General features: G+C 39.8%; 1 protein-coding gene across 16 annotated transcripts in view; it reads right to left on the bottom strand.

The window, feature by feature from the left end:
• RNF38 (ring finger protein 38) overlaps positions 1-27,890 on the bottom strand; it is a 152,776-nt gene that overhangs the window by 40,249 nt on the left and 84,637 nt on the right. For 2 of the 16 annotated variants that reach the window (XM_019033991.4, XM_055351569.2), the window contains 2 exons: positions 14,928-15,077; positions 370-563 (listed from right to left, as the gene is read on the bottom strand). The exons of 1 other annotated variant lie outside the window; for it this stretch is intronic. In XM_019033991.4, the coding sequence (XP_018889536.2) occupies positions 370-563; positions 14,928-15,077 (344 nt within the window). 13 more of the 16 variants (XM_063696239.1, XM_019033987.2, XM_004048023.4 and 10 more) reach the window with 13 other exon arrangements.

Below are 27,890 nucleotides of genomic sequence, written 5' to 3'. Positions count from 1 at the left end.
GTAGAAAAGGGGTAGCTCATTTCTAAGATTTCCATATATCCTTACAGTTATGAACTACAAAATGCATCTTCTAATAGTCAAGATCGCAGGCTAGTCCACAACAATCTGTACCTTAGGTAGCTAATTTCATATATAATGGCATCGACTGATTTTAGCCTCTTTCCATTTCTTCATCTGTCAATGATAAGCTAAATAAACTCTTCTAACCTACTGGAAATCTAGGCAACTTTATTTTTCGTGAGTGAATGTACGTGTATATGTGGTGATGTGTTTATGAAATGCCTACAGAAAAAATGTTTTCTGATGTTAAATATACTCACAAATCTACCAATGGAAGAAAACTTAAGAAATAAATTGTAATCAACTAACCTTCTTCTGTTGCGTGCAGGTGTGTTGCATCGTTCCCCTGAGAAGTGATGTTGGCTTGGTCGAACTGAAGGGGGCTGCCTATTTGATGTCATCTCCCATGGTCGCATTGGTGGTGAGGGAGCTGGTGATGCTGATGTATAATCAAAGACTGAATGAGAGAGGCGCTGTCTCTTAGGACTTGGACTATCTTCACTCTGCCAATGCAACAAAATGGATCAACTGAGTAAGATCTTTTAAGGATTTCACATTACTGCATATGCACAGGTGTTAGGATGTACTTAACCTAAAATCTAAAAATGCAAAGCAGGGAAAAAAATATGTGCTATCAATTCAAATTTAAAACCTTTAAAAAATGCTGGGATGGGGTAGAACGGGGAGGGAGATGCACAGTAAATGATACCAAGTGAAAAATAAGCTTTGTTTTTAAAAACTCATTCTAAGGCAAATTCTAACGACATATAGGGTATAAAACAGCATAATAAAACTTTCGTGTAGTACTTGACCTTCTCTTTAAATTCCCAAACCACCTGAAAAATTACACTACACTACAATCTCCCATCAATAAGACATCAATTCTCAGCTGTGAGTTCAGCTTAGTAGGAGATATAATTTGAGTAGGCCCTCAATTTGATTCTAAATCACACTCCTCTCCCTCCTTGTATCTGTTTAGGCCACTATATTTATTTTTTTTAAAGAGAGTTACATGGGGCCGGGCACAGTGGCTCACACCTGTAATCCCAGCACTTTGGGAGGCTGAGGCGGGTGGATCACTGGAGGTCAGGAGTTCGAGACCGGCCTGGCCAACATGGTGAAATCCCGTCTCTACTAAAAACACAAAAATTAGCTGGGCGTGGTGGCACATGCCTGTAATCCCAGCTACTTGGGAGGTTGAGGCAGGAGAATCGCTTGAACCCAAGAGGCGGAGGTTGTTGTGAGCTGAGATCACGCCATTGCACCCCAGCCTCGGCGACAAGAGTGAGACTCTGTCTCAAAAAAAAAAAAAAGTTACATGGATAAAATAAGATTTATGTTAGACAGATAAAGAAATAGCAGATTTACATCATCAGTTCTTAACTAGAATATCACAGCAGTTTGGAAGTACTTTTAAAGTTTTCAAGGGTCCCACATGGACTTACTAACTACAAAACTGATATGGATCACTTAATTGCATTAATAACACTCCGGGGTTCTCCACCTGACTCAATTTCCCAAATCAGTCTACCCAAAAATATCAAAGTTACAAATTAACTGAAAATTTGATAAGGCTGTGTGTTTTCTAATAGAACATCTATCTCCAATCTATTACTGCAAGTTCTAATTAGTTGGGCATTACAGTACTTTTGGTTGCAAAATAATTAGTACCTGCAGCTACCATAAAAATCATCTTATACCACTGCAAAAATATACAGGATTACAAATTAGTGTTAGATTTTAGATAAGCATATAAATCAGAACTGATTATTTAAGCTGAAAGGAATGAAGCAAATTGGTAAATGGCTACATTTGATCTTTCCAAATTACTTAGCAGTATTCCAAAAACCATGTCATTTCCCTTCTATATTTAGGAGACATTATAATCAATTTTATTATCATTATAATTAAAATACAAAACACAAAAGCATTTTGTTCTAACTTTCCTACCACCATACTAACCTTATTTTCTCCCTAGATTTAACTGTACAGTCGTCCCTCAGTATTCTAGGGAGTTGGTTCCAGAGACCACTCCCCCATACCAAAATCTTAAGACGCTCAGGTCCCTGATATAAAATGGTGTCGTATTTGCATATAACGTACACACATCCTCCCATATACTTTAAATCTCTAGATTACTTAACAATATCAACACAATACAATGTAAACGTTTTATAAATAGCTGTTATACTGTATTTTAAAATTTGTATTATTCTGTATTGTTGTATTGTTACTTTTATTTTATTTTTTCTGACTATTTCCCATCCGTGGTTGGTTCAATCTTTGGGTAAGGAACCATCAACTAATCTAGTAAAAGTACAGTTATTTTCATCCTTTAATTTTAGTGAGAAAGTTAGTTCTTATGTTCTGATAATCCTAAAACTTAAAAAAAAAAGGTAAATAACCACTGAAATTTAAATATTCTGATTTTTTTTAAACGGTAGAACAATCAAGACCTGACAAACTTGCACATGAACTACATGAGCACCAGAAACAGGCTGGCTGCACAACTGGTGAAACAGATTTGATTAACACTGACTTTTTTTTTTTTTTTTTGTGAGACGGAGTCTCACTCTGTTGCCCAGGCTGGAGTTCAGTGACGCCATCTTGGCTCACCGCAACCTCCGCCTCCTGGGTTCAAGTGGTTCTCCTCCCTCAGCCACCCGAGTAGGTGGGACCACAGGCATATGCCACCATGCCCAGCTAATTTTTTGTATTTTTAGTAGGGACGGGGTTTCACCTTGTTAGCTAGGATGGTCTTGATCTCCTGACCTCATGATCTGCCCATCTTGGCCTCCCAAAGTGCTGGGTTTACAGGTGTGAGTTACCATGCCCAGCTTAACACTGACTTTTTAAAAACAAAATGCTAGTAACGAACCATGATCATTAGCTTTTCATACATACCCCACATTGTATATCCTACTCCTACTCTGAATAAGCCTAATGTAAGCTAAGACACAGAACTTTGAATTCTAAAAATTCACTACCTAAAATGGAGGCGAATGCTACAGATACTCACGATAAAGGTCAAATGACCAGAGAAAGCCCTTAGTTTATAAACCTTTATATATTTTCAGTGATGTTCAAATTGTGGGCTAAAAATGTTCTTACTTTACAAGACATGCAAAGCTTTTAAAAGTAGAGGTAAGGAAAAGTGGCTGCGAAAAGTAAAGTTACCATCACTTCTCTTTGTGCTGTGATGGTGACAAAGAAGAGACAAAGAATGGGAAGTGAAGGGAGCTATTCATTAGAGTACTTACTACTTTTCTTTTTCCTTTTTTTTTTTTTTTTTTTGAGACGGAGTTTCGCTCTTGTTGCCCAGGCTGGAGTGCAGTGGCCTCATCTCGGCTCACTGCAACCTCTGCCTCCTGGGTTCAAGTGATTCTCCTGCCTCAGTCTCCCGAGTAGCTGGGATTACAGGCACGCGCCACCATGCCTGGCTAATTTCATATTTTTAGTAGAGATGGGGTTTCTCTGTGTTGGTCAGGATGGTCTCGAACTCTCGACCTCAGGTGATCCGACCGCCTTGGCCTCCCAAAGCGTTGGGATTACAGGCGTGAGCCACTGCACTGGGCCAATAAGTTTACTTTCTAACTCAAAGTCACAGGAAACCACAATGACTAAATACAGGCAAACATTAAAAAGTAGTTTGCTATATGCAATATGATTTCATCACTTCCCTTATCAATTTTAGTACTCTAAGGAACTTCAAAGAAATTCTCACAGTTTCCAGGAAAGGGAAGGGGTAGTAACCTACAAAGAAATAAGAATTATATTAACATCAGACTTCCTATAGCAGAAACAGATGCTAAAAGTTCTCTGAGGGAAATGAATATTGAACCCAGAATTTTGTACTCCAATCACACTACTAATCTAGTGTGGAAGCATTAAAAAAAGACCTTTGTCAGATATATCAAGACCCAAAGGTGCTCCTTACATAGCAGAAAATCACTTGATGTGTGCTCACAACATTCCCTATCTCTCTGATTTGAAGCTATTACACAATATCCAATAAATGACAGAAGTAACCCAGAGAGTACAATGAAATGAAATTCCAGGAATGGTAGTACAGCAAGTGTGGAAATTCATCATTCCACATTAGAACAAGAAGTCAGAGGGCTCCGAGAAAAATGCCCTAAATAGAATCAAAACATATGACTGAGAACTTGGAAGTTATTAATAAAATTTAAGCAGACAGCTCTTTGTCATAAAAAATATATATATAAAAGACAATCAGTCCAGGAAAGTCAATGAGGAATGCAAATTCATCTGACCTTGTCATCTAAAGCATTCTTTGAGTGGAATGGGTAGTCAGAAGATTACATTCACCTTTCCATGGGCCACACATGCTCTTCGTTCTGCAATGACTAAATACATGGATGTTCCTAACATGATGCAAAGTGTTTACTAGTTTCTGATAGTTAAAATCAACCTAGGACAAGGCATGAAAGATCACTACTGTAGTTACAGAACAGAATGGAAGTATAAACTCTATTAACGGAAACTCTAAAAGTTTCTTTATGATAAAATCACGGACATTTAGTGAAAATCAAAATACAAAAATGTAAAAATAATGGCTTAAATATAACATACTTTTTTGTTTGTTTTTTGAGATGGAGCTTTGCTTTTGTTGCCCAGGTAGAGTGCAATGGCAGGATCTCGGCTCACTGCAACCTCCGCCTCCTGGGTTCAAGCGATTCTCCTGCTTCAGCCTCCCGAGTAGCTGAGATTACAGGCAAGCGCCACCACACCCTGCTAATTTTGTATTTTTAGTAGAGATGGGGTTTCTCCACATTGGTCAGGCTGGTCTTGAACTCCCGACCTCAGGTGATCTGCCCGCCTTGGCCTCCCAAAGTGCTGGGATTACAGGCGTGAGCCACTGCGCCCGGCCTGTTTTTTTTAAAGACAGTCTCACTCTGTCATTGAGGCTGGAGTGCAGTGGCACGATCTCAGCTCACTGCAACCTCCACATCCCGGGCTAAAGAGATGCTCTCACCTAAGTCTCCCAAGTAGCTGGGACTACAGGTGCACACCACCATGACCAGCTAATTAAAAAAAATTTTTGGAGATACAAGGTCTCACTATATTGCCCAGTTTGGTCTCAAACTCCTGGGCTCAAGCAATCCTTCCACCTCGGCCTCCCACAGTGCTGGGATTATAGGTGTTGAGTCATTACGCCTGGGTAACAAACATGCTTTTAAAATGCAGTGCTAAATGCAGGGGAAAAAAGGGAAATCATCAAGGACTCAGAAACTGAGGAAAACTGAAAACCAAATTTGTATTTTTGATGCTCTCAGGAGGAATAGAAGATAAGGCCTTATGACTGAGACCCCTACATGAAGTAGTCAAAATTTCCAAAGTAGTACACTTAAAATAAAAAGGAAGACAAGAAAAAGTCATTCCAGTGGAAAAGAGAAGGAAACGTCAATAAGGAAATGTCTGCTCTGTGTTGACTTCGAGTGGAAGTGGGTTTCTCCCGTGAGAATTCAAACTTAGGTTCACTCCTCACACCCTATTTGGGGTTCAGATTTTCACGATCCATGCTGTCTGTGAACCTCTAAACATAAAAACATAAAAACTCATCCAGAACTACGCTACTACAAGGAGTCTTTACATGAGTAAATACAAAGCTGAATCTGGAAGGATATTCCCACTGCTTTTGTAAACTAAAAATAAAATCCCCCCCAAATGACTGAACTGACTCTCTCTTGACTACAGAGACCCCAGAGAAACTAGAAAAATTGAGTTCTTGGCCTTGACAGGAAGGAAGACTAGATACACCTCATTTTATCTCTCCATCCCCTGCTTCTGGAGTTTAGGCAAACCTGACCAGCATTAATCTTAAAATAGAAATTATAGGACCTAACAGAATGGACTTTTTGTGACAATAAGATACCAAATGATAAACAGGACCTAAGGCCAAGCCAGACAAGGGTTAACTCACACACCCCTACAGGTCACTCTAACCCAGTGTATTGGTCAACAGACTTTCTTATAAGATTCCCTTCTGCTGAATCCAGATTTTTAGACAAAGCTTTACTCTATAAACCAACTGCAAATTACAGAATCTCATCTCTGAATCCACCTAAAATCTTTAAGTCCTCACTTCAAGATATTCTGTGTCTTTTCGGTCTGAAACAATGTATACTTTCCATGTATTGATTTATGACTTTGTAACTCCTGCCTCCCTAAAACTGTAATTCAACTGTAGTGGGTACATTTCCTTGGGACCTCTTGAGACTGTTTCCCAGGCCATGGTCACTCATATTGTCTCAGAATAAACCTCTTTAAAATGTTTTTACAGAGTTGGGTCTTTCCATTAATACCTATGCCAGTAGTTCTCAAACCTTTACATGCTTCAGAAACACCAGATTGCTTGCTGGCCCCACTCCCCAGTCTCTAATTCAGAAAGTCTGGACCAGAGGTCCATGAACTGTCACCTCTACTATTATCCCAGGTGATGATGCTTGGATAATTTAGATTTTGAATTATCAGGCAGAGAAGTTCTTTCCCTCCTCTCCTTGTTGATTCTAGGGCAGTGGACCAACTTTTCAAAGTACCAAGTGTTGACAATTTAAAATTCATAAGATGTTGATTCAAATCTGGTACAAGTACTGTCTCTATTATTTAATAATATAGAACGTTGTACAGATATTACAGTATAGAACACTGCTACAGATCTAGGGATCAAGGGAGGTAAAAGAGGTCATAATGGGAGGAAGGAAGGAAAGGCAGGTTTTATGCTTAGCATTAAATCTGATAAAAATGAGTCTAGGAGTACACCTCTATTAACACCAAACCATTTTTATTACCAAAACATCAACAGAAGTGAAATGAACCTGAGGCAGGCATAAGAATGCATTCCATAATTCCAGATGAACAAGTCAGAAGTCATTAAAGGCTAAAGAAAAACAATTTTATATGTAATATATATCTTGGGTTTATATATATATCAGCAAGTCTTAGAGATAGGAGATTCTGAGCCAGACAAACTTTTCCCAAAACAGAAACAGGTTTCAAGTTCTACTCAGCGACTACAACATGCCTCTAATGGCAACCACTAGTGAGCCCTAAGGACTTCCTTCCCAAAGCAGCAAAGAGGCAACTTGTGTGGGGAAATGGAATTTCTCAAGAACCTGGTCCTCTTTCTAATCAGTCAGGACTACTCTTCACCTTAGATTTACAAATAAGCACAGCATGAGTTAAGAATCTTCAATTCTCCTTTAAACTCCCAGACTTTCTCTACTTGCCTTAATTATCTTTAACAAAAATGAAGTTTCTTATTCCACAATTAAGGAAAAACAGTTAAATGCAAAGGGCCCAGGAAGAGCAAACTCTCACTAAATTTTATTCATTTTAAATAAATGTGAAAACACTTAGAAATCAACACTCTGTATAAGCAACTTGTTACTAAAAAATAAGACAAGATCCTTTTTTGTTTTGCAGAAGATGGATATAAGCTGGGGAAAGCAGAAAATTAAGAATTTTATATTTGGATCACACAATAGTTTACAAAATGACTTCTAACATTACCTCATTTTATTCTCCACAAGCTGAGGTTTTTATTTTTAAACTATGTCCAGATAATACGTAAAATGTGGTTTTTTGGTTGTTGAGACAGAGTCTCGCTCTGTTGCCAGGCTGGCGTGCAGTGGCACGATCTCAGCTCACTGCAACCTCCGCCTCCTGGGTTTAGGCGATTCTCCTGCCTCAGTCTACCAAGTAGCTGGGACTACAGGCGCGCACCAGCCAATTTTTGTATTTTTAGTAGAGACAGGGTTTCACTATGTAGGCCAAGACAGTCTTTATTTCTTGACCTCATGATCCGCCCACCTCAGCCTCCCAAAGTGCTAGGATTATAAGCATGAGCCACCACGGCCGGCCTAAATGTGTTTCTATTAGTGAAACTGAAACTTTTTAAGGCAGTTCAGTGAACATGCTGCCCTTCAACTACATAATGTACACAGTCTCATTTCACATAGGACTTTCATTTGATGTATAATTCTTATACTCGTCAGATCACAATTTTGCAATGAAATTCTGTCTCTCAACCAGACAACTAATATATTCTCCTGAAATGTTATTTTACTTGCAGATATAGAAAAAAAAAAGAGGCTTTGAATGTTGTTTTCAAAAGTTACCATAAACATGCAGAAACAAAAAAATTTTGCTCTTTGATATGAGCCAAGTTTTTTTTTTTAAATGGAAGCCCAAAGAAAATAACAGTTTCATATGCAGTGGCTGCTCAGAAAGGCACTCTAGTAGTATAACGTATTGCAATCACACCATAATGAATAGTAAAATACGGTATTTTCCTATCATTGGCTATAACTGCTAGTCCACCAAAACACAGGAACTATAAATAAAGTGGCTTCCTAAGTCTAAGGAGGCCTGCATGGCTAGTATTTGAGTAACAGACTAGTGATGTTATATACTATATTTTTCACAGTTCCTAATTACACAAAACATCATTGGTTCACAAAAACTAATTTAGCTTGATGCTACAATTGTAGTATCACTATATTTCTACCAGAGTACTAGATTCTACTCATGTATCTGTAACTATAATAATTTTAAGCTATAATTATAGATAAGAGACTAAAACAAAAAATCTAAAGTATAAACATGAAACCAGTGAAAATAGGAAAGACACTAAAGCAAACTGAAATCAAGAGATCCTTTCAGAGATACCCCGCCTGGAGGTGTTCTGTAAACAGCTGAAGCTCAGAGGGTAGGAATATAAATTTAGGAGTGTTGATATATAGATCATTGTTCATGAAGCTGCAGACATAGACAAAATTGCCCCTCAAAAGTTTATGTAATGAAAACAAGGCCCAATACGGAAACCTAAGAAACACCAACATTTAATGCTGGGTACTTGATTAGCAGGAGGGTGGAGTGTGATGGAAGCCAGGCGAAGGAGGTTTCAAGGATGCAGGATGAGGGGCTGAAAAATATCCACCAGATGTATTAGGTGAGTGCAAAAATAACTGCAGTTTACGCAGTGTTGGAATTTGCCGTTTGGTATTGGAATACATTCTTAAATAAATGTGGTTATGTTATATATCATTTTAATGGGAATTTCTCACTTTATGTTCTTTGTTAATGACTTATTACTTGCTATTTATGTTTATTTTAGGCTAAGGAAATGATGTTAGACAAAAAGCAAATTCAAGCAATTTTCTTATTTTAGTTCAAGGTGGGTCATAAAGCAGCAGAGACAACTCGCAACATCAACAATGCATTTGGCCCAGGAACTGCTAACGAATATACAGTGCAGTGGTGGTTCAAGAAGTTCTGCAAAGGAGGCGAGAGCCTTGAAGATGAGGAGCATGGCCGGCCATCAGAAGTTGACAATGACCAATTGAGTGCAATCATCGAGCTGATCCTCTTACAACTACATGCGAAGTTGCCGAAACTCAACATGAATTGTTCTATGCTATGGTAGGTTGGCATTTGAAGGAAATTGGAAAAGTGAAAAAGCTCGGTTAAGTGGGTGCCTCATGAGCTAACCGAAAATTAAAAAAAAAAAATCGTTTTGAAGTGTCATCTTCTCTTATTCTACACAAGAACAAGGAACCATTTCTTGATCAGATTTTGTTATGAGACGAAAAGTGGATTTTATACGACAACCGATAACCAGCTCAGTGGGTGGACCAAGAAGTAGCTCCAAAGCACTTCCCAAAGCCAAACTTGCACCAAAAAGAGGTCACAGTCACTGTTTGGTGGTCTGCTGCTGGTCTGATCCACTACAGCTTTTTTTTTTTTTTTTTTTTGGGAGACAGTTTTGCTCTTGTCATCCAGGCTGGAGTGCAATGGCGCGATCTCGGCTCACAGTAACCTCTGCCTCCCGGATTCAAGTGATTCTCCTGCCTCAGCCTCCCCGAGTAGCAGGGATTACAGGCATGCGCCACCACGCCCAGATAATTTTTGTATTTTTAGTAGAGATGGGATTTCACCATGTTGGCCAGGCTAGTCTTGAACTCCTGACCTCAGGTGATCCACCCGCCTCAGCCTCCCAAAGTGCTGGGATTACAGGCATGAGCCACCGTGCCCAGCCACTACAGCTTTCTGAATCCCTGCAAAACCATTACATCTGAGAAGTATGCTCAGCAAATTGATGAGGTGCACCGAAAACTACAATGCCTACAGCCAGCACTGGTCAACAGAAAGGGCCCAATTCTTCTCGTTGAATTCTTGGCATGTCGCACAACCAACGCTTCAAAAATTGAACAAATTGGGTTACAAAGTTTTGCATCATCTGCCATATTTACCTGACCTCTCGCTGACCGACTACCACTTCTTCAAGCATCTCGACAACCAACTTTTTTGCTGGGAAAAGCCTTCTACAACCAGCAGGATGCAGAAAATACTTTCCAAGAGTACGTCCAATCCCGAAGCAGTGATTTTTATGCTACCAGAATAAACAAACTTATTTATCGTTGGTAAAAATGTGTTGATTGTAATGGTTCCCATTTTGAGTAATAAAGATGTGTTTGGGCCTAACTACGATGATTTAAAATTCACGGTCTGAAACCAAAATTACTTTTGCACCAATCTAATACCAACACAGAGGTCTCTGACAGAGCTATTTCTTTCTAATAGGATTTGCTATCTCTTATGGCATATTTCTCCCCTTATGACAATTTTTGGAAAAGTTTTTCCCCCTTTTCTTCAATAATCTTCCATATGAATTTAAAAATAATTCTGAAAGCTCTAAAAACAAAATTCTGCTGGTATTTTGGCTGGAAATTTCATTAAGTCTACAAATTTGCTAGAATATAGATATTTTCACAATAATTTTCTCTTTCAGAAACCTGGCATATTTCTCTATGTGTATAGCTTTTCAAATTTTCATTCACCTAATTTAACTTTAGTAAATTTGTTAGAGGCGTTTGAACCAGAGTGCCTCCATACTAAACAGTGGCTTGGTAAAATAAGACTGAGACCTGCCGGGCTGCATTCCCAGCAAGTTAGACATTCTGAGTCACAGGATGAGATTGGAGGTCAGCACAAGATACAAGACCTTCCTGATATTAACAGGTTGCAGTAAAGAAGCCGGCTAAAACCCACTAAAACCAAGATGGTGATGACAGTGACCTCTGGTCCTCACTGCTACACTCCCACCAGCACCACGACAGTTTACAAATGTCATGGCAATGTCAGGAAGTTACCCAATATGGTCTATTTTTATTTTTTGAGAGGCAGTCTTGCTCTGTTGCCCAGGCTGGAGTGCAGTGGCACAATCTCAGCTGACTGCAACCTCTGCCTCCCGGATTCAAGCGATTCTTGTGTCTCAGCCTCTTGAGTAGCTGGGACCACAGGTGCGCACCACCACGCCTGGTTAATTTTTGTATTTTTAGTAGAGACGGGGTTTCACCATGTTGGCCAGGCTGGTCTCGAACTCCTGACCTCAACTGATCCACCTGCCTCAGCCTCCCAAATTGCTGGGATTACAGGTGTGAGCCACCATGTGGGAGCCCCTACCTTGTCTATAAATGAGGCATGAATAATCCACCCCGTGTTTAACACATAATCAAGAAATAACCATAAAAATGGGCAACCAGCAGGCCTTAGGGCTGCTCTCCTTTACTTTCTTAATAAACTTGCTTTCACTTCATGGATTCACCTCAAATTCTTTCTAGCACAAGATCTAAGAACCCTCTCCTGGGGCCTGGATCAGGACCCCTTTCTGTTAACAAATTTACAAAATAAAAGCTATAACATAGCAGTCATTAAGATACCACAAACACCCCTAAAATTAATGGTTGTGCCAGATGTAAAATTATCTCACCATGTACTTAATTACCTTTTGAAAACTTACTATCTTCAATCACAACCATTGAATCCACTGATAGTAAAGACATGGCTATTTTAAAACTTTAAGACAGGGGTTGACAGCAAAGAGACATCAGGGAATTTTGGGGGGTGATGAAACTGTTTTATTATTCATTGTGGTGGTGACTCCACATCTGTATGCATTTGTCAAACTCACAAACCTATATGCTAAAAAAGTAAATTTTATGTTAAGTATACCTTAATTTAAAAATGTTTAAAATATTGTATGAAGCACTTTAAGATTCTAATTTTAAATATGGGTTTTTATAGAGATGCAAATGAGCCTACACTTACACCTCTTCTGTGGGCAATGAGTACACAAAGCCATCATTTTCACAGAAACATTAAAATACCAACCAAATGTGCACCGGGAAGCACATACAAAATATTACTGGAAGCACTGCTTGTAATAGCATTAAAAAACAAAAACAAAAACGAAAACAAAAAAAAACAGAAAACTACCCAAATGTCAAGCAAAAAGAAAGGAGACAAGCTGCAGTATAGTCATATAATAGAAAACTAAAAACAATAAAATAAATCAAGTATACAGGCAGATACACTAGCAGGGATGAATTTTTTAAAAAGTATACAAAGTGTGACATCATTTATACTAACTTCAGAAACAAGCAAAATTAAACAGTATAATATCAAGAGATATTTTATATGGTAAAACCATACAGAAAAACAAAAGGATACTGAAGAGAGATGTACGTGAGGCACAAGTATGGGATATAACATGGAGGGTCATATGGGGGCTTCAAAAGTGTTGGTAATGGCTGGTTTCTTATACTAGATGGTCTTATTATTATATAGATGTCTGCTTTACATTTTCTAAATTGCATATATGAAATATTTCACAAATATTATTTCACAAATAAAGCCTGTAAAATTTAAAAGAAAACCCTGGATTTTGGGCAATTAAAAAGAAGTCTTGACTAGGAGCAATACAAAACAAGCAAATATGAGAAGCAAAATGTAGAAGTTTGTAATAAACAAGGACAATGACAGAACTGATAAATAATAGATATGACTGACCAAAAAAAAAAAGCTCAAAAACAGGATAACTTTTTTTATTCAAAAAGACTGGTGGTAGAAACAACAGTAAGAATCCAGGAAGTGTGTAGCAACACATTTTTCCTCCCATATGACCACCTGACTAGCCACACACCCAACTCCTCATGCTTGGTGTGGGGGATGGTGGAAATCAATCAATTAACTTCTTTACTCCTAGAGAAGGTTGATGTCCTCAGAAAAGACAGGAGTTTAAAGGAAGCAGAGAGGGTGCCTTAGAAAAAAATGAAAACACAGGTAAATCTGTTTAAAACAGATTATTCTAAAAAGAAGGAAAAGCAGAAAGAATTGGGAGAGAAGGTACTTGAGGAGAAAGCCAAGAAGAAAGCATAACACATTCAGGGAATAATTTTGTGACACTAGATGGCTGGGTAGGTTTTTCTTTGCATGTAGGTAACTAAGTTTTTAAGGATAAGAAGCATAACTGGAACTAACAAATTACACCCTTTTTTAAAAGATATCAACTAGCTGAAGGTATCAGTATCTCAAAGGGGTTGTGAGAAAGATCTACTTTGCTTCATGTCGAACAGTGGTAGGGCAGTTTCTGGGCAAAAAAACCTTCTAGATCCCCCTGCACCCCCGCCCCAAAGTTCACTGAGGGCTTTGTTCTAAGGTTCAAGGAAAATAAGGCTTAAGTTAAACTAAAACTATTTAAATAAAAATTTAACAACAATACATTTCATCTTTCTGCAACACTCAAATGCAATTGGCTCTAACTTTGTTTTGTTTTCACAACATGAGTTTAAATCTACTGCATTTGGCAGCTACTCTCTGAAATTAAAGTTTATATTGAGTTATTGTTTGAAAACACAAAGGGAGTATGGAGAAAAGTATCCAAAAAAAAAAAAAAACAACCCTTTTTATTGGTGGCAGTATTAAGGGTATTAAGTCCATTTCTTCCACAAATACATAGTAGACAAGATACAGCTAAAGTTAGATTGGAGCCCCTTCTCTGCCAAATAACTACATATGTGATTAGACACCTCACTGAGCTTTTCTTAGCCTGTTTCCACATCTTAAAAACCATCAATGACTAGTTTATTGTGAGGGCTAAAAACAAAAAGAGTTAATACATGCAAAGCAGAGAACCTGGCACAAATTCCAAGAAGGAATACCAGACTGAAGAGCCCTAGATCACCTATCCCTCCAAATTTTGTATCTCCAACTTTATGTGTCACAAGCATTTCACTTTCATACAAACAGAAAATGAGCTGGCTCTTATTCAAAAGTCCCAGCCTTGATGATCAATTATTTCACTACCTCAGGTTTATACACATTGGCCTGCAATCCTACCACTCAGAGGCAATTGTGTAACCTAACTTTTGTGGTAACAGCGATACTGACTTCCACTACTAAAACATGCTTCTCTAGGAATATGGATTGAAAGTTTGGTAGCCAATGATTTCTATGGGCAGATTCCAGTAATCTTGTTAATAACCTAATGAGTTTCAATCCATTTACACACCTTACTTTTGAGTTTTCATTTTATATTTAAAAAAATTTTTTTAACTCACATGTTTACCCACAGGTAAAAGAAGACAAGTAACCATGTTTTCTCTCAGAAATGTATGTTACTACCGAACTCTGGGTGCCAAGCAAGTAACTAGTGAACATCTTACATGCTTTCATTTTTCCTTTCCTACACAACTTCATATATTCTACACTATCTTCTACTTTCCTACAGAACTTGACCTATTAGGACAAGTGATTTAAGACCAAAAGATCAAAACACAAGAATATTAAGTAGTCAAATAATTAACAGTAGCTGAGTAGCTCAAGAAGACAAACATTAGAAAAGCTGGCTGAAAAAATATTAAAGTCCTCTAAGAAGAATACTTATTTCCACATACAACAGAAAACAAGGAGACGATATTGGGCATTTTGTTTCAAGCCTTCCTAGAAACACCGTAGAATGTGACTTTCAGCCCTATGTAGGGAAAGGGTAAATATATAAGAACCTGGAAGAAAGCTTTGAAGTGAGCATCCTCTTGAACGGTAGTGTTCTGATCACTTGGGAGGAGAGGGAACAGGCTCTGAAGTCTCACCCTTTCACAAATCACCTTGTTAGGATGGCCAGGTAGAGATGCTGAATTGGCCCCGGGAGATATCTGGGAAAAAGAGGAAGAAAAGGATAGTTCATGGCTAGCTGCACCAATGTGGAGAATCACGCCTATGAAGGATAGTCTGGATTTTCTAGGTATTTGATGATTCTGCTAGCGAAGACAGGAAAGAAATTAAAAATTAATTCTAAACATCAAAACATAAAGATGGCAAAGGTTGCCTCTGGCAATGGATCTCTCTTACAAAAACTGTTGGAGGCAAAACAGCACAGCCCAAGAACACCATGTCCTTCCTGTTTCCCAAATACCTATTGGTAACTTTTTCTGTTGGTGTTAATTCCGAAATCCTAAAGGAGGACAGACTTCATGCTAAGAAAACCCAAGGTAAAATTACATATCTTAAGTACAGAAAGGTTAAGTGTTTGCCTGGACCAAGATTAATACTTTTTCTCATTCTGTTTCTTAGTTAACCTTCCAAATAATCATGCAAAGGAAGATGACAGATTTAACAATATTTGTGGCAAATTTTCTATAGCAATCATATGTTTGACTGCAGAAATCTCAGCTCTATTCAACACAAACCTAATGACCTTCCTAAGGAATAAAGGACACAATCATAAACACAAAAGTAAATGACTGCCACATTTCAAATGCTTGATTTGGCCAATGCAGTGGTCACACCTGTAATCCCAGCACTTTGGTATGCCAAGGTGGGAGGATCGCCCCAGTTATCTACAAAAATTAAAAAACAAAAATAAATGTTTGACTTGATTATGGGTTAATCCTCTTAAATTCATATGTAAATATACTTACTCTGTAACATTAAAAAAAAATCATGAACATAATGTGTTCCACTGTGCTGTGACAGTGAATTCTTCTTGGGGGGTTAAGGCTCGTGGTCCCTTCTTGTACCTACACTAAAAGTTATATACTTTAACATGGTCTTCTTTCTAGAGTTTCATTGCCTCATTCATTCACTCAATCCTACATTTAAGCATCTATTTGGTGACAGGCATTAAACCAAAAACAAAGGCATCGTTTCCTACTTTCAAAAAGTATATGCTATAAGAAAGAAACAAAAGTAAATCACTGCAGGATGTAAGTATTATGGTAACGCTAGGCACTAGGTGCTATGGAGAAGTAGCTGCCAAGAGACAGCAGTGTAGCCAGGAAACTGCAAAACATTTAGTATGGCTAGATAGTAAGGAAGCAGCCAGAAACCGATCATAAAATGAAATGCTATTAATATCCCTGCTGTTAACATATTAATACCCTTACCTTCCTTAGCCTTTTTATAGTATTTTGTTTCTGGTTTGCTATGGACCTGGTAAACAGATAACTGTGCCCACTGGTAAGAGTAAAAATACTTCCAAAGACTCACCTAGAAGTAAAAAAACAAAGCACTTGAAAGCAGAAACTTTAGAATTCATTAGTTTTCTGTACAGAATGTTCTGATCTCTGTACTACAAACATGAATGTGCTATCCTTTACCATTACGCAGAAGTATGCATTGCTGAATCAAGGCGTATTTACTGACTGACTCCTACAAGCCAAGAATTACATTAGGAATATAGAGACAGGCCAAATGCAGTGGCTCACACTTGTAATCTCAACCCTTTGGGAGGCCCTGGTGAGAGAAGAGCTTGAGTACAGGAGCTCAAGACTAGCCTGGACAACATAGAGAAAACCCCATCTCTACCCAAAAAAATAAGTAAATAAATAAAAAAAAATTAAAAATATTAAATTAGTGTGGCATGGTGGCACACTCCTGTAGTCTTAGCTACTCAGGAGGCTAAGGCAGGAGCTTCACTTGAGCCCAGTAGTTTGAGGTTACAGTGAGCTATGACTGCAATACTATACTCCAGCCTGGTCAACATGGTGAGACAATTTCTAAAAATAAGTATTTGTTAATCTAATAAGATATAAAAACATGGGCCCTACCCTCAAGAAGCTTATTCTAACAATTTTTGAAACCCAGATGCAAGCAGCCAACTGTAACATAATATTTAAAGCCCATAAAACAGGGAAAAATTAGGAGTTAAGAGTTCTGAATTAATGTGAAGGTAAGAGTTAAGATTTCATAGAAAAAGGAGTATTTCACATTCCTGACTCAATCTAAGGAGGACTTTTGCCACTCTCTCAAAATGGTTTGCTTCTTTATGTAGGAATCTTTTTGCATCCTCTTAAGCTTTTCATTTGCTCATCATGTATCCTTTGTAGCGTGTTATCCTAAGGCCATCCTGCCTTCAACTATCATGCCCAAAGCAGTCTTACAAAATTGCTAGTACAAGTAGCTGGCTGGGAAAAGACAAATCAAGGTTATGTTTCTTCTCCTTCATTCCTTGTTCCTTTGAAATCTTAAGATCTTGGTCATAGACAAATGAAAAACTGGCCAACCTGGTCCCTGTGGCCATAATTTTCAAGCATATCCTCTCCTACTCACAACAGTTTCCTTTGATCAGAGGCTCCATTTGTCTTAAAAAGGATGGACCAATATAATGGAGAAAAGCTATATTCAAAATAAGTCTGGGACAAAACCATAGATGGGCTTGATTAAAATGAGGTACAATTTTATTTTACTACTAGGTAAAATAAAATCACACACACACATTGTGTGTGTGTGTGTGTGTGTGTGTGTGTGTGTGTGTGTGTGTGTGTGTGTGTGTGTATGGGGCAGGCAGTCCCATACATAGGTTGCCCAAGATTACCTCTGGTGTCCATCTCCTGTACAACCCCCTTCCCCATGTGCGCAGGCAGGGCTGTGAATGTGATGTATTTCATTCCCATTATTAGGTTAAATCATATGACAAAGGAGGAGAGACGTTCAGATGTAATGAAGATTCCAAGTAAGGTGAATTCAAGTTAAAGACAGATTATCCTGGGTGAGCCTGGGCATGACTTAATCAGAGAAAGCAGAACTGAGTCCTTCCCAAGAGATTCTCTTGACAATTCTTCAGACTAAGATGTTGTGAGAAGGCATGCGAAAGGTACCATGTGGCAGGGGCTTGAGGGCAGCTTCTAGGAGCTGAAAGCAGTCACCAGGTGACGGCCAGCAAGAAAATGGGGGACCTCAGTCCTATAATCACAAGAACCACATTCTACCAGTGAACTTGGAAGGAGACACGGATGAAATCACAGCTCTGGGCCAGGTACAGTGGCTCACGCCTGTAATCCCAGCACTTTGCGAGGCCGAGGCGGGCAGATCACAAGGTTAAGAGATAGAGACCAACCTGGCCAACATGATGAAACCCCATCTCTACTAAAAATACAAAAATTAGCTGGGCGTGGTGGCGCACACCTGTAGTCCCAGCTACTTGGGAGGCTGAGGCAGGAGAATCACTTGAATCCAGGAGGTGGAGGTTGCAGTGAGCCAAGATCGCACCACTGCACTCCAGCCTGGTGACAGAGCAGACTGTCTCAAAGAAAAAAAAAAGAAACGAAAGAAATCACAGCTCCTGCAAGGTAAGACCCTGGACAGGGGGCCCAGCAGCTAACCCCGTACCAGGACTCTTGATTCGTGGAAATTGTGAGGAAATATTTGTGTTTTAAACAAATAAATTTGTAGTAATTTGTTACAGAAAACACAATGTGCATGTATATAACTTGAATAAAAATTATTGTACCACAGTGAAAAAGTTTCTTCTCCAGAATTTTGGCTACACTGATTTGATTACAAAAGATATAAAAATTAACACATTTTTATTTAAGCAGTATAGCAGGTTTTAAAGCCTCAATCTGGTAACAGCTAGCTTCATGCCAGAAACTGAACTGGGCTCTCCCATCTTTATACACTGAACATCAGGTTTAACAGACTTGCTTAAAGTCACATACCTCAGAAATATCAAAACCATAATCTGAACTCAAGTCTATCGAATTCTAAGGTTCATACTCAACCCACAAAACCACCTTCTACTTTAAAGTAACATTCTTTTTTATAATCTAGTTTGATTAGTAAGTATCAACTATTCCACCAGGCCTATTTAAAACCATTTTTAGTACTTAAAAATAAACTTGTTTCCTGAAAACTGATATAATTTTTCTCTAGGCTGGCAACTGTTCAGCATTACAGATTTGCTAACTCTGGCTTTCTCCCAGAATGCAACCTGTATTTAAAAAGTCCTGCCAAGGAAACATCCTGAGACCACATTAAGTCTGCAACTCCCAAAATTTATCATGTTTAATGTCTATTTCCATATAATCATATGACTAATTCATTAAGCATAACTAAGAAAACCCTATTTCACAAAACTAAAGTTTACAGAAAACAGTTTAACCTTTTAAGCATCAACACTACTATTTTAGGACATCCTTTGTTTAATCTGGCCATTCTGTGTTTTGGTAACATAACCAACAATTCAACTTTTCTTGGAGACTTGCAGGCATTATTAGTAATTATCGCACTAAAATTAGCACTTAGGACAAGACGCTGTCCCAAAACATTTAAAATTGCTTCTGACAGCAGCATCCTTCTTCGTTCATTTCCTTTTTTTTTTTTCCTCCAGTAAAAGTGAGAGAGAGGATACAGGTACATGACTTCTAAGCCAGTATGACACAACATACTTCTACAAAATAAGGTGTTCACAAAGGCCCATAGAGCATTCTTCAGCATATCAACTGGTCGGTCAAAAGCACTAAAATCACAGCGTAATATAAAAGACGAAAACAAAACATTAGATGAGGAGTCAGGTGCTTAGTGTCGCCTCTAGCTACAAGTCTGGTTATCTGTAAAATAAAGTCAAATCCAAAACTCCAAATATTCTCACCACTTCCATGATGGCAACTGTTAATCTCTTGGAAGTAATTAGGTAATTTTATTAATAATTTAAAAAACATGTTTGAATCTCTAATATTTAAACTGACAAATTATCAGGTTATATACCAAAATATGAGAAAAGCCATATGCATGAATATGGTCACCACAGCACAATAATAGCGACAATTTAAAAGGTAACTAGAAGCAACCTAAATGTTTAACAAATATTTGCTAAGTAAAATTACGGTACACTTGCTTGAACTATGCAGCCATTAAAAAGTAGCAACCAGAAACACTACTACTTGGGGGAGGGGAAAATTATTTAAATGCTATGATCATAAGGTAGGGTTATATATAAACAGGACTTCATAAATTCAAGAAAAAAGTTATCTTGGAATATTAGGAAGAAAAACAGAGAACTCCCTATAAAGATTAAATAGAGCAGCCAAATCAATGAGGTGACTTGAGCATACACTCAGGAGAACATGTATAAGCTCCATGTCCTGTTCAGCACAATGTCACTAACACCTAGAAGAGTACATGGCACATAGCAGGCATTCAACTATTTGTTAAAAGAATAATCTTCCAAACTGTAAGCAAATGATGTAACAGCCTGCCTTTCTGATTTGTGTAACAAGTTTCTTAGAAATCTGGTTGGCAATGAGACAAGCTAAAAGCTTTGATCAAGGAAGAGATCTGATGCACTCACCTGCAGGTTACCATTAAATGAAGTCAGTGGTTGCCCAGTAAGTCCACCCCATCCTACTGAGGCAGAATAAATCATTGAGCTACTGCTGCATGCTGTGCTCCTTGCTAGGATTTTTTTTTCCCTGTTCTGAGAATAAACTAGACCTAAATGTCACCTTTCCTTTGAGAAGAGTTCTATCACTGGGCCTAAAACAAATCTGTTTCCTTGGCTTTTGTTTTCTGGGAGCAGAGTTCTCTGAAAGGATTTTGACAGTGTGGAGCAGGGGTACTCAAAGTCCCAGATGGCATTCTTCAAAGCTGGTCCAGGAGAGAACACTGCAAACAGGAATGGGACTGTGCACGCTTAGAGTTATGCAAAAGGCAGGCCTGGATGGGCACAGGGATCTTTGGGGGACGACAGAAATGTTCAAAATGTAACCAAAAAAATCTAATTGAATGGAGTGAATTTTATGGTATATAAAACATAACTCAATAAAGCTTCTTTAAAAAAAAAAATCGAGAGCCTGGTTCTGGAAAACTGAGGTCCAAACACTGGGTAGAACTGACCCTCTGAGATGTTACTACCCTTTGAGATCCAAGACAAAATTTCTAAGTCATTCATCTCTAAGCTTCAACAATTCTCATACACAAATGACACATGAAAAAGACTGAAAGGAATAAAAAAATAAAATCATTCTATCACTACACAATGGTCACAATTTGCTTTTTATATGTGTATAGGTGTGTGTGTATATACATATATACACATATATACACACGTATATACATATATACACACGTATATACACACGTATATATACGTATATACACACGTATATATACGTGTGTGTGTATATATATATATATATATATGGTTTTTTTTTTTTTTGAGACAGAGCTTTGCTCTTGTTGCCCAGGGTGGAGTGCAGTGGCGCAATCCTGACTGGCGCAATCCTGACTCACTGCAGTCTTCACCTCCTGGGTTCAAGCAATTCTCCTGCTTCAGCCTCCAGAGTAGTGGATTACAGGTGCTGGCCACCACACCTGACTAATTTTTTGTATTTTTAGTAGAGACAGGATTTCATCATGTTATTCAGGCTGGTTTCAAACTCCTGACCTCAGGTGATCCACCAACCTCGGCCTCCCAAAGTGCTGGGATTACAGGCGTGAGCCACCATGCCTGACCTAAAAAATAATTTTGAAAAGCTAATAGGCAGTATTAGGAGAAACCATTCAAGGACTGGTACTATGTGGGTTAGGATGTTCATTACTGCCCAGCACCGGGACAATCATTTCTAAACAGAAATTATGGTTCCCACTCTTGAGTTAGGCAAACAAACAGGACCCATCTCTTTCTGAGTGCATAGCAGAAATAGGGTGTGTGAAAATAGCCTAAGGCTCCCCTACTTCCTTTCCACAATCCCATAAGGTGACGAAAAAGAAGGAAAAGGGAAAAGAAAACAGACGCAACTAAAGAAATCCTCTATCCATTACACAGAGAATGCAGAAATAAAGGGTAGGAAAAATAAGAGTTACATATTTTAAATAAACTTTTCTTTCCTTCCCTTCCAAAATCCAGATTTCCCTACACAAAGATTTTTCTCCCCTCAAAGAAGTATGTCTAAAATCGTTTTACTTAGGTTGGTTACCACAAAGAATTACACAGATGTGAAAAAATATCTAGACCACAAAAGTCCAAACCAATAAAAAATGTTATACACTCTCTCCCTCTCCCTCTCTCCAAACACACACACGGCGCACACACATATAATTACTTACACAATAATTGTGGGTTTTACAATAGTTGGAAAAAAGAGGTATGATTGAGCTATAATTTTATTAAATAACAATCATAATTCAAATAATTATTGCTTGCCTGCCGTATGCTGGATGCTGTGACTACAAAATGGGAAAAAGAAACAGTCCTTACCCTTAAAGCGACTCAGTCTAGTGAGGGACAATTAATAACAGGAACTACAAGAAGATAATAGGGCTCCATAACCTAGATAGAAGTAAGAGGTAAAAAGTTCAGATCCTTAAAAAAGGGAAAGATCTAAGGCAGGCAGGCTCCATGGCAAACACCTGTAGTCCTAGTTACTCAGGAGGCCAAGAAAGGAGGATCACCTGGGCCCAGAAGTTCGAGTCCAGAAGGGACAACATAGCAAAACCCCTGTTTCTGGAAAAACTAAAATTAAAAAAAATTTTTTTAAATGAAAGATGTAAGAGTTGGGAAGAGACTGTGTACATGACCCCTCTTCTTCATCTGTTTATTCTAAATTTCTCTCATTAATTTACTAGAGTTCAAGTATTAATGCTTTATCTCCTCTAGATAACGTCGTATTAATTAACGTTTGCTGATGAACTAGACAAGAACTATACTGTTCAAATCCATATTTACAATCTGTTCGCTCTTTCCAGAGAAAAGGCTGTGAGTTAAGTAGAGTAAAATGGAAGTGAAAACTGTCTGACATGTTTTCTTAGCAGGAAAACCAAAACAAACACAACGCAACAATCAAGACTAATTAAGAACTACCTTTCCAGCAAGATGAATTACAAAATGGTGGTGGCCTAAACCAAACTAGAGGTAGTACAGAGAAATAGGTGGAATAAACTAGAAGACATAATCTTGACCAATAATCTTTCCATATTGAGCAAGTACCTAATCATTTCAGAAACTTCTATCATAAGAATTTCTCACCCACACTTTCCACTCACAGCCTCAAAAAAAGAAAGTGAGCACAAACAGAAACAGCCTAGGAACGTAACATGAATTAACTTAAAAGCCTCATCCAATGCTGTCGGCAGAGAGACAACAGATCTACACTCTACATTATGATGCTAACAGATTGTTATGTCTGCCTATGCCATCTTGTTTACTCTTCATCAAAAATTAGGTTATTTTAGTAGAGAAAATTCTCCTCAATATTCACCCAGAGTAATACTTGACAATTTAACTATAAAAACAAGATGGGCATATAAGGCCCAACCAGTATGGAAATACGAACTGCCTTCTAGAATCACAGACGAAGTCAGAGGTGGAAACCCCACAGATTATTTAAGTCCAACTTTTTTTATATTTTACAGATGAGAGCCTGAGGCCCACATGACGAGTCTGTGGCAGAACTTATTCAACTGTAAGCGCTAAGGCCTTCAAATCTCTTAGAAATAAGTCTTACAGAAATATCATAAAAATCAACTTAAAATTGAATGAACAATGTATGATTAGCAGGTTTGCAAAAGGTGAAATATACCATATTATAAATATATATTTATAAACCCCAGAGAAAGGGGTATCTGAAGTGACACAATTCCCAGGTAAACTTCCAGTCAGAAATTTCATCTTTTTATTCCAAGTGTGTCCCAGCTTCCCACACCTGATCTGACATCTGTATGTATGTGGTTTCGTATTATCTCTACAAAAGTTCTATTTCTTCCATTAGACGGTGTTCCCTGAAGATAGGAACAATTTTACTTCGATTCCAACTGTCCCTATAAAAGGGAATTTTTTTTTAAAGCCTACATACAAGGTTTGTTTGCTATTGAAAAAAATTTATGGTAAATGTTCAAGTATAACAGCACTCGCAATCAAGGCCAAACAGAATACAGCAGACTTGCAACTCTAAGGTAACAATTGTATTATGAGCTTTGTATACATTTAAGTTTTCATACTTTAAGTCCACCGCTTAAGAAAAAAGAAATGGCAATTCATATGATGGTGGCGATAATTACATGTGTGTGTTTCTACTTACGGTAGAATTAGCATACCCAACTTTTACTGAATAATAGCATACATCATTTTTGCAACACAAAGAAAAATACTTTACCTTACAAGCCATACAGACGTAAACAAAAACTTTATTTCTTTTTGGACCTCAATAACCTGAAATACTCCCGTTTCAAAAACCAACCTCTCTCACGCTTCAGCCCTGAAAGGAAGAATTTGGCATCCCCTGAGAACAAAACGCAGCCTGTCCAGAAACCCACGGAAGCAGAAGGACGCCAGAGAGGACCCTTTCGACCGGGTTCCGCGTTCTCCTGGGTGACATCATTTCACCTGCGTCTCGGCAAAAAGGGAGGGAGCGAGAGAGCGAGGCCATCTGCCGGGCAGCGGGCCGGCGGCTCCGCGAGCTGAGACCGCGCCTCCTCGCCACCGCGGGAACAAAGAGCGCCGGGCGGCCGGGGCAAACCTTACCCAAGCACTCGGGCGCGGCCCCGCAGGCTCTCAACGGCCCGCAGCCCGTCCCGCCCTCGCGCTGCAGCCAACGGCCGCGGCGGCCAGTACCTGCGAGGGGAGGCTCCGCCCTGCCGGGCAGCTCCCGCGGATCCTCGCTGGGCCGCCGCCTCCTATTGTGACTGCTCACCCAGCCCGCGGCCAGCTCGCCAGATCCGCCGTCCGCGGGCCTCCTCACCCCCGGAACCCCGGCTCCAACTGAGGCACTGTCACTGCGCTTCCTTCCTCCCGGCACCATCACACGGGCCGCGCCAGGAAACGACCGCTGCACGCCCAGAGATGACAGAGTCGCCTAACGCCTCGGAAGCTCCATCCTCTCCGCCCCCACGCCCCAACCGCCCGGGCCTCGGCCCCGTCCCGCAACACCGCACTACGGGCCCGGCCCGGCCCCGCCCCGCCCCGCCCCGCCGCACCCCGCCCCGCCGCACCCCGCCTCACCCCGCCTCGGCGATCACAGACCCGGGCTCGCTGTGCGCCGGCGCACCGGCCTCCGCTGCGCGCGCAGGCGACTCCCCTGGCCTCTAGGCCGCGACACGCGCGGCCCTCCCATTTCTTGGGTCCGGGTCGCCCGTCCCACCCCGTCCCCTCGCCAGCACAAACCTAGCGAGCCCAGCGCGCCAGACCACCGGAGCGCTCCTCCCTTTTCCCCTAGGCTCCGCACCGCGCGCCGAACCCCCTTTGTTTCCAACCTGAGGGGAAGGGGGCGGAGCGGGGCGGGGCTGCGCGCGGCCCGGCGCACGACTCGGACTAGTTCCGGCAACAGAGCTCCGCGCGCAGCACCACTGCGCAGCCCCGCCCCAGCCCGCCCCCCGCTGCCCTGCGGATCGCAGGGCCCTGTTCCAATTCCTACAAATTTTCTTAGTAAATTGTTGCTACTGTTCCGTGCCTCCTACCTACAAAACTCCGCAATCAAACAGTAACTAACCTCACGTAGTTCTTACAGCATAAATGCATTCACGTGGCCCGAAAAGTAAGAATTTTTATTGCAGTACACAAAGGTGTCTCTCAATGCAGCAAGCAAACAGGTTCGAACCCAACTTGTCCGAGGCTTCCTTAAGTGTTGACAGTTGTTCAGATGTCGCTTGGGGAGGGGAAATAAGAACAAAGATTGAAGCCGGCTTGGCTCCTGTCCTGATAATCACGATACAAGAGAGGAAATAAAAATTTCCACAAAAGCACAATCCATACAAGGAAAAAATAGTAAAGTGGTATCAGAGTTAAGGAGAGAGGGCAGTCAAGAGGACATCATGGAAGGGGTGGACTTTTTAAAGCAGAAATTAGATGTTTCCCCAAGGATGGTGATCATGTTTTAGGGTGGTAGAGTAAAATTATTAAGGACCAGTCAACAGAAAACTCGGGTTCTCAGGTTCTAGTTCTTTTGGCATTACTTTCCCTCTTTCCCTCTCTGGGCCTCAGCTGCAACCACTAGAAAATGGGGGAAATCAGACTAAATGTTGTTTCAGGACCTTCTGGACCTTGGACATTCTCTTTATGAACAACACTATATGGTAATTATTTATGTACACTTGTCTCCCATATCAGACTGAGCACCCAGACTCTGTTGGGACTGTGTAAACTAAACCCAAGGCCCAAGCCTAGTGCCAGAAACACAAGCGTAGGTGTTTAGCAACTGCTGAATCAAAGTTCCAGCAATAACATCATAGGTTTTGGAATTCCAGGACAAACAAAGAGAAGCTGGAAAGAGGTATCAGGTCCCTATGAACATATCCACCCCAAACCCATACTCGAATTATGTAACCCAGTTAACCAGCTGGCTGGCTCTCTCCCAAAGCAGCCAGTTTGGAGATGATCACATCTAAACTTGTTTTTCTTTCTTTTTTTTTTTTCACTTCAAGGTAAAGTGCCAACCATACCTTTAAGTTTATCCAATGTATCCTATTTTCTATCCTCTGTATCCCTCACAAATCGCAATCTACTGTGGATTCGCCTTCCAATTACAGATCTTCCACCAGAATCTAAGCTAAAAAAAAAAAAAAAAAAAAAAAATCTTCCCTACAGAACGCAGACCACCCTGAAGTAGCTTTTCCTCCAAGCTTGGATAGGACTATGTGAAGAGAGGGGAAAGGGGAGAAGAACATCAGGAAAGGAAAGGGAAGTTACATTTGGGAGCTATCTAACTGTAAGAGAGGCAGATTCCTCAAGTGCTGAACTCAGCAGCAAAAATCTATTACAGTCCTCCAGCATTCCTCACCTCTAAGCTTCAGCAAATCCCTCTGAGCTTCAGCCAACCTTTTGTGAGGCAAGCTTCCTGAAACCTCTCAAATGGTTACGATCTTCAACAATGCTGTCACAACCCCAGGTTGGATAGTTTTAAATTTCTTCTTCTTTTTTTATTTTTTTTTATTTTGAGACACGGTGCTCTGTCGCCCAGGCTGGAGTGCAATGGCTGGATCACATCTCACTACAGTCTCAAACTCCTGGGCTCAGGCAATCCAGGCTAAATTTTTAATTTTCTGTAGAGACAGGTCTCACTATGTTGCCCAGGCTGGTCTCTAACTCCTGGGCTCAAGCAGTCCTCCCATGTTGGCCTCCCAGAATGCTGGGATTACAGGTGTGAACTACCATGCACAGCCTCTAATTTATTTCTTAACCAGAAAATCTTAAGCCATGCAAGTAAACACCCAAAGAGCAGGCAGGCTTTTAAAGTGGTAGGCCACCTTTGACACCTAATGTGGCAGGGGCTAAAGTTATACCAGAGCAGTCACTTAACTACAGTCCAGCTAAAATTTTATTTGGTGTCTGTCCGCAAAGGTGGAAAGTCCCACTGCAGAACTAATAGAACTTTCTGCAATGACAAAAATATTCTACATCTGCCCCCATCGAAAAGGCTGCCACTAGCTAGCGACATGTAGCTACTGAGCACTTGAAGTGTGGCTAGTCCAATTAATGAATTGTCCAGGATCAGTTTTTAAAGCCACACAGGGCTACGGGACAGTACAGCATTTGTAAGAAAAGGTGCTTTTGGCAAGAGCTTTTTGAGAATTCTGACTCTGAGGCTGCCCTTTAAAAAACTGGTTTTCTTGACAAAAGTGAAAATTGTAAATGACTACTGTTATTCCAGAGCTACCCAAGTCATTTGAGTCCCTTCAATTTTAAAATAAAAATATATCAAAACATTGCTTACTGAACAGGAAAATGCTGAAGTTCCTTCAGATGGTTCTGGTAGTTA

Source organism: Gorilla gorilla, chromosome 13 (assembly GCF_029281585.2).
Source record: "Gorilla gorilla gorilla isolate KB3781 chromosome 13, NHGRI_mGorGor1-v2.1_pri, whole genome shotgun sequence".
Lineage (NCBI taxonomy): Eukaryota > Metazoa > Chordata > Mammalia > Primates > Hominidae > Gorilla > Gorilla gorilla.
Note: the sequence above shows the minus strand (reverse complement) of the source record. Positions and strands in the feature narration are given on the sequence as shown.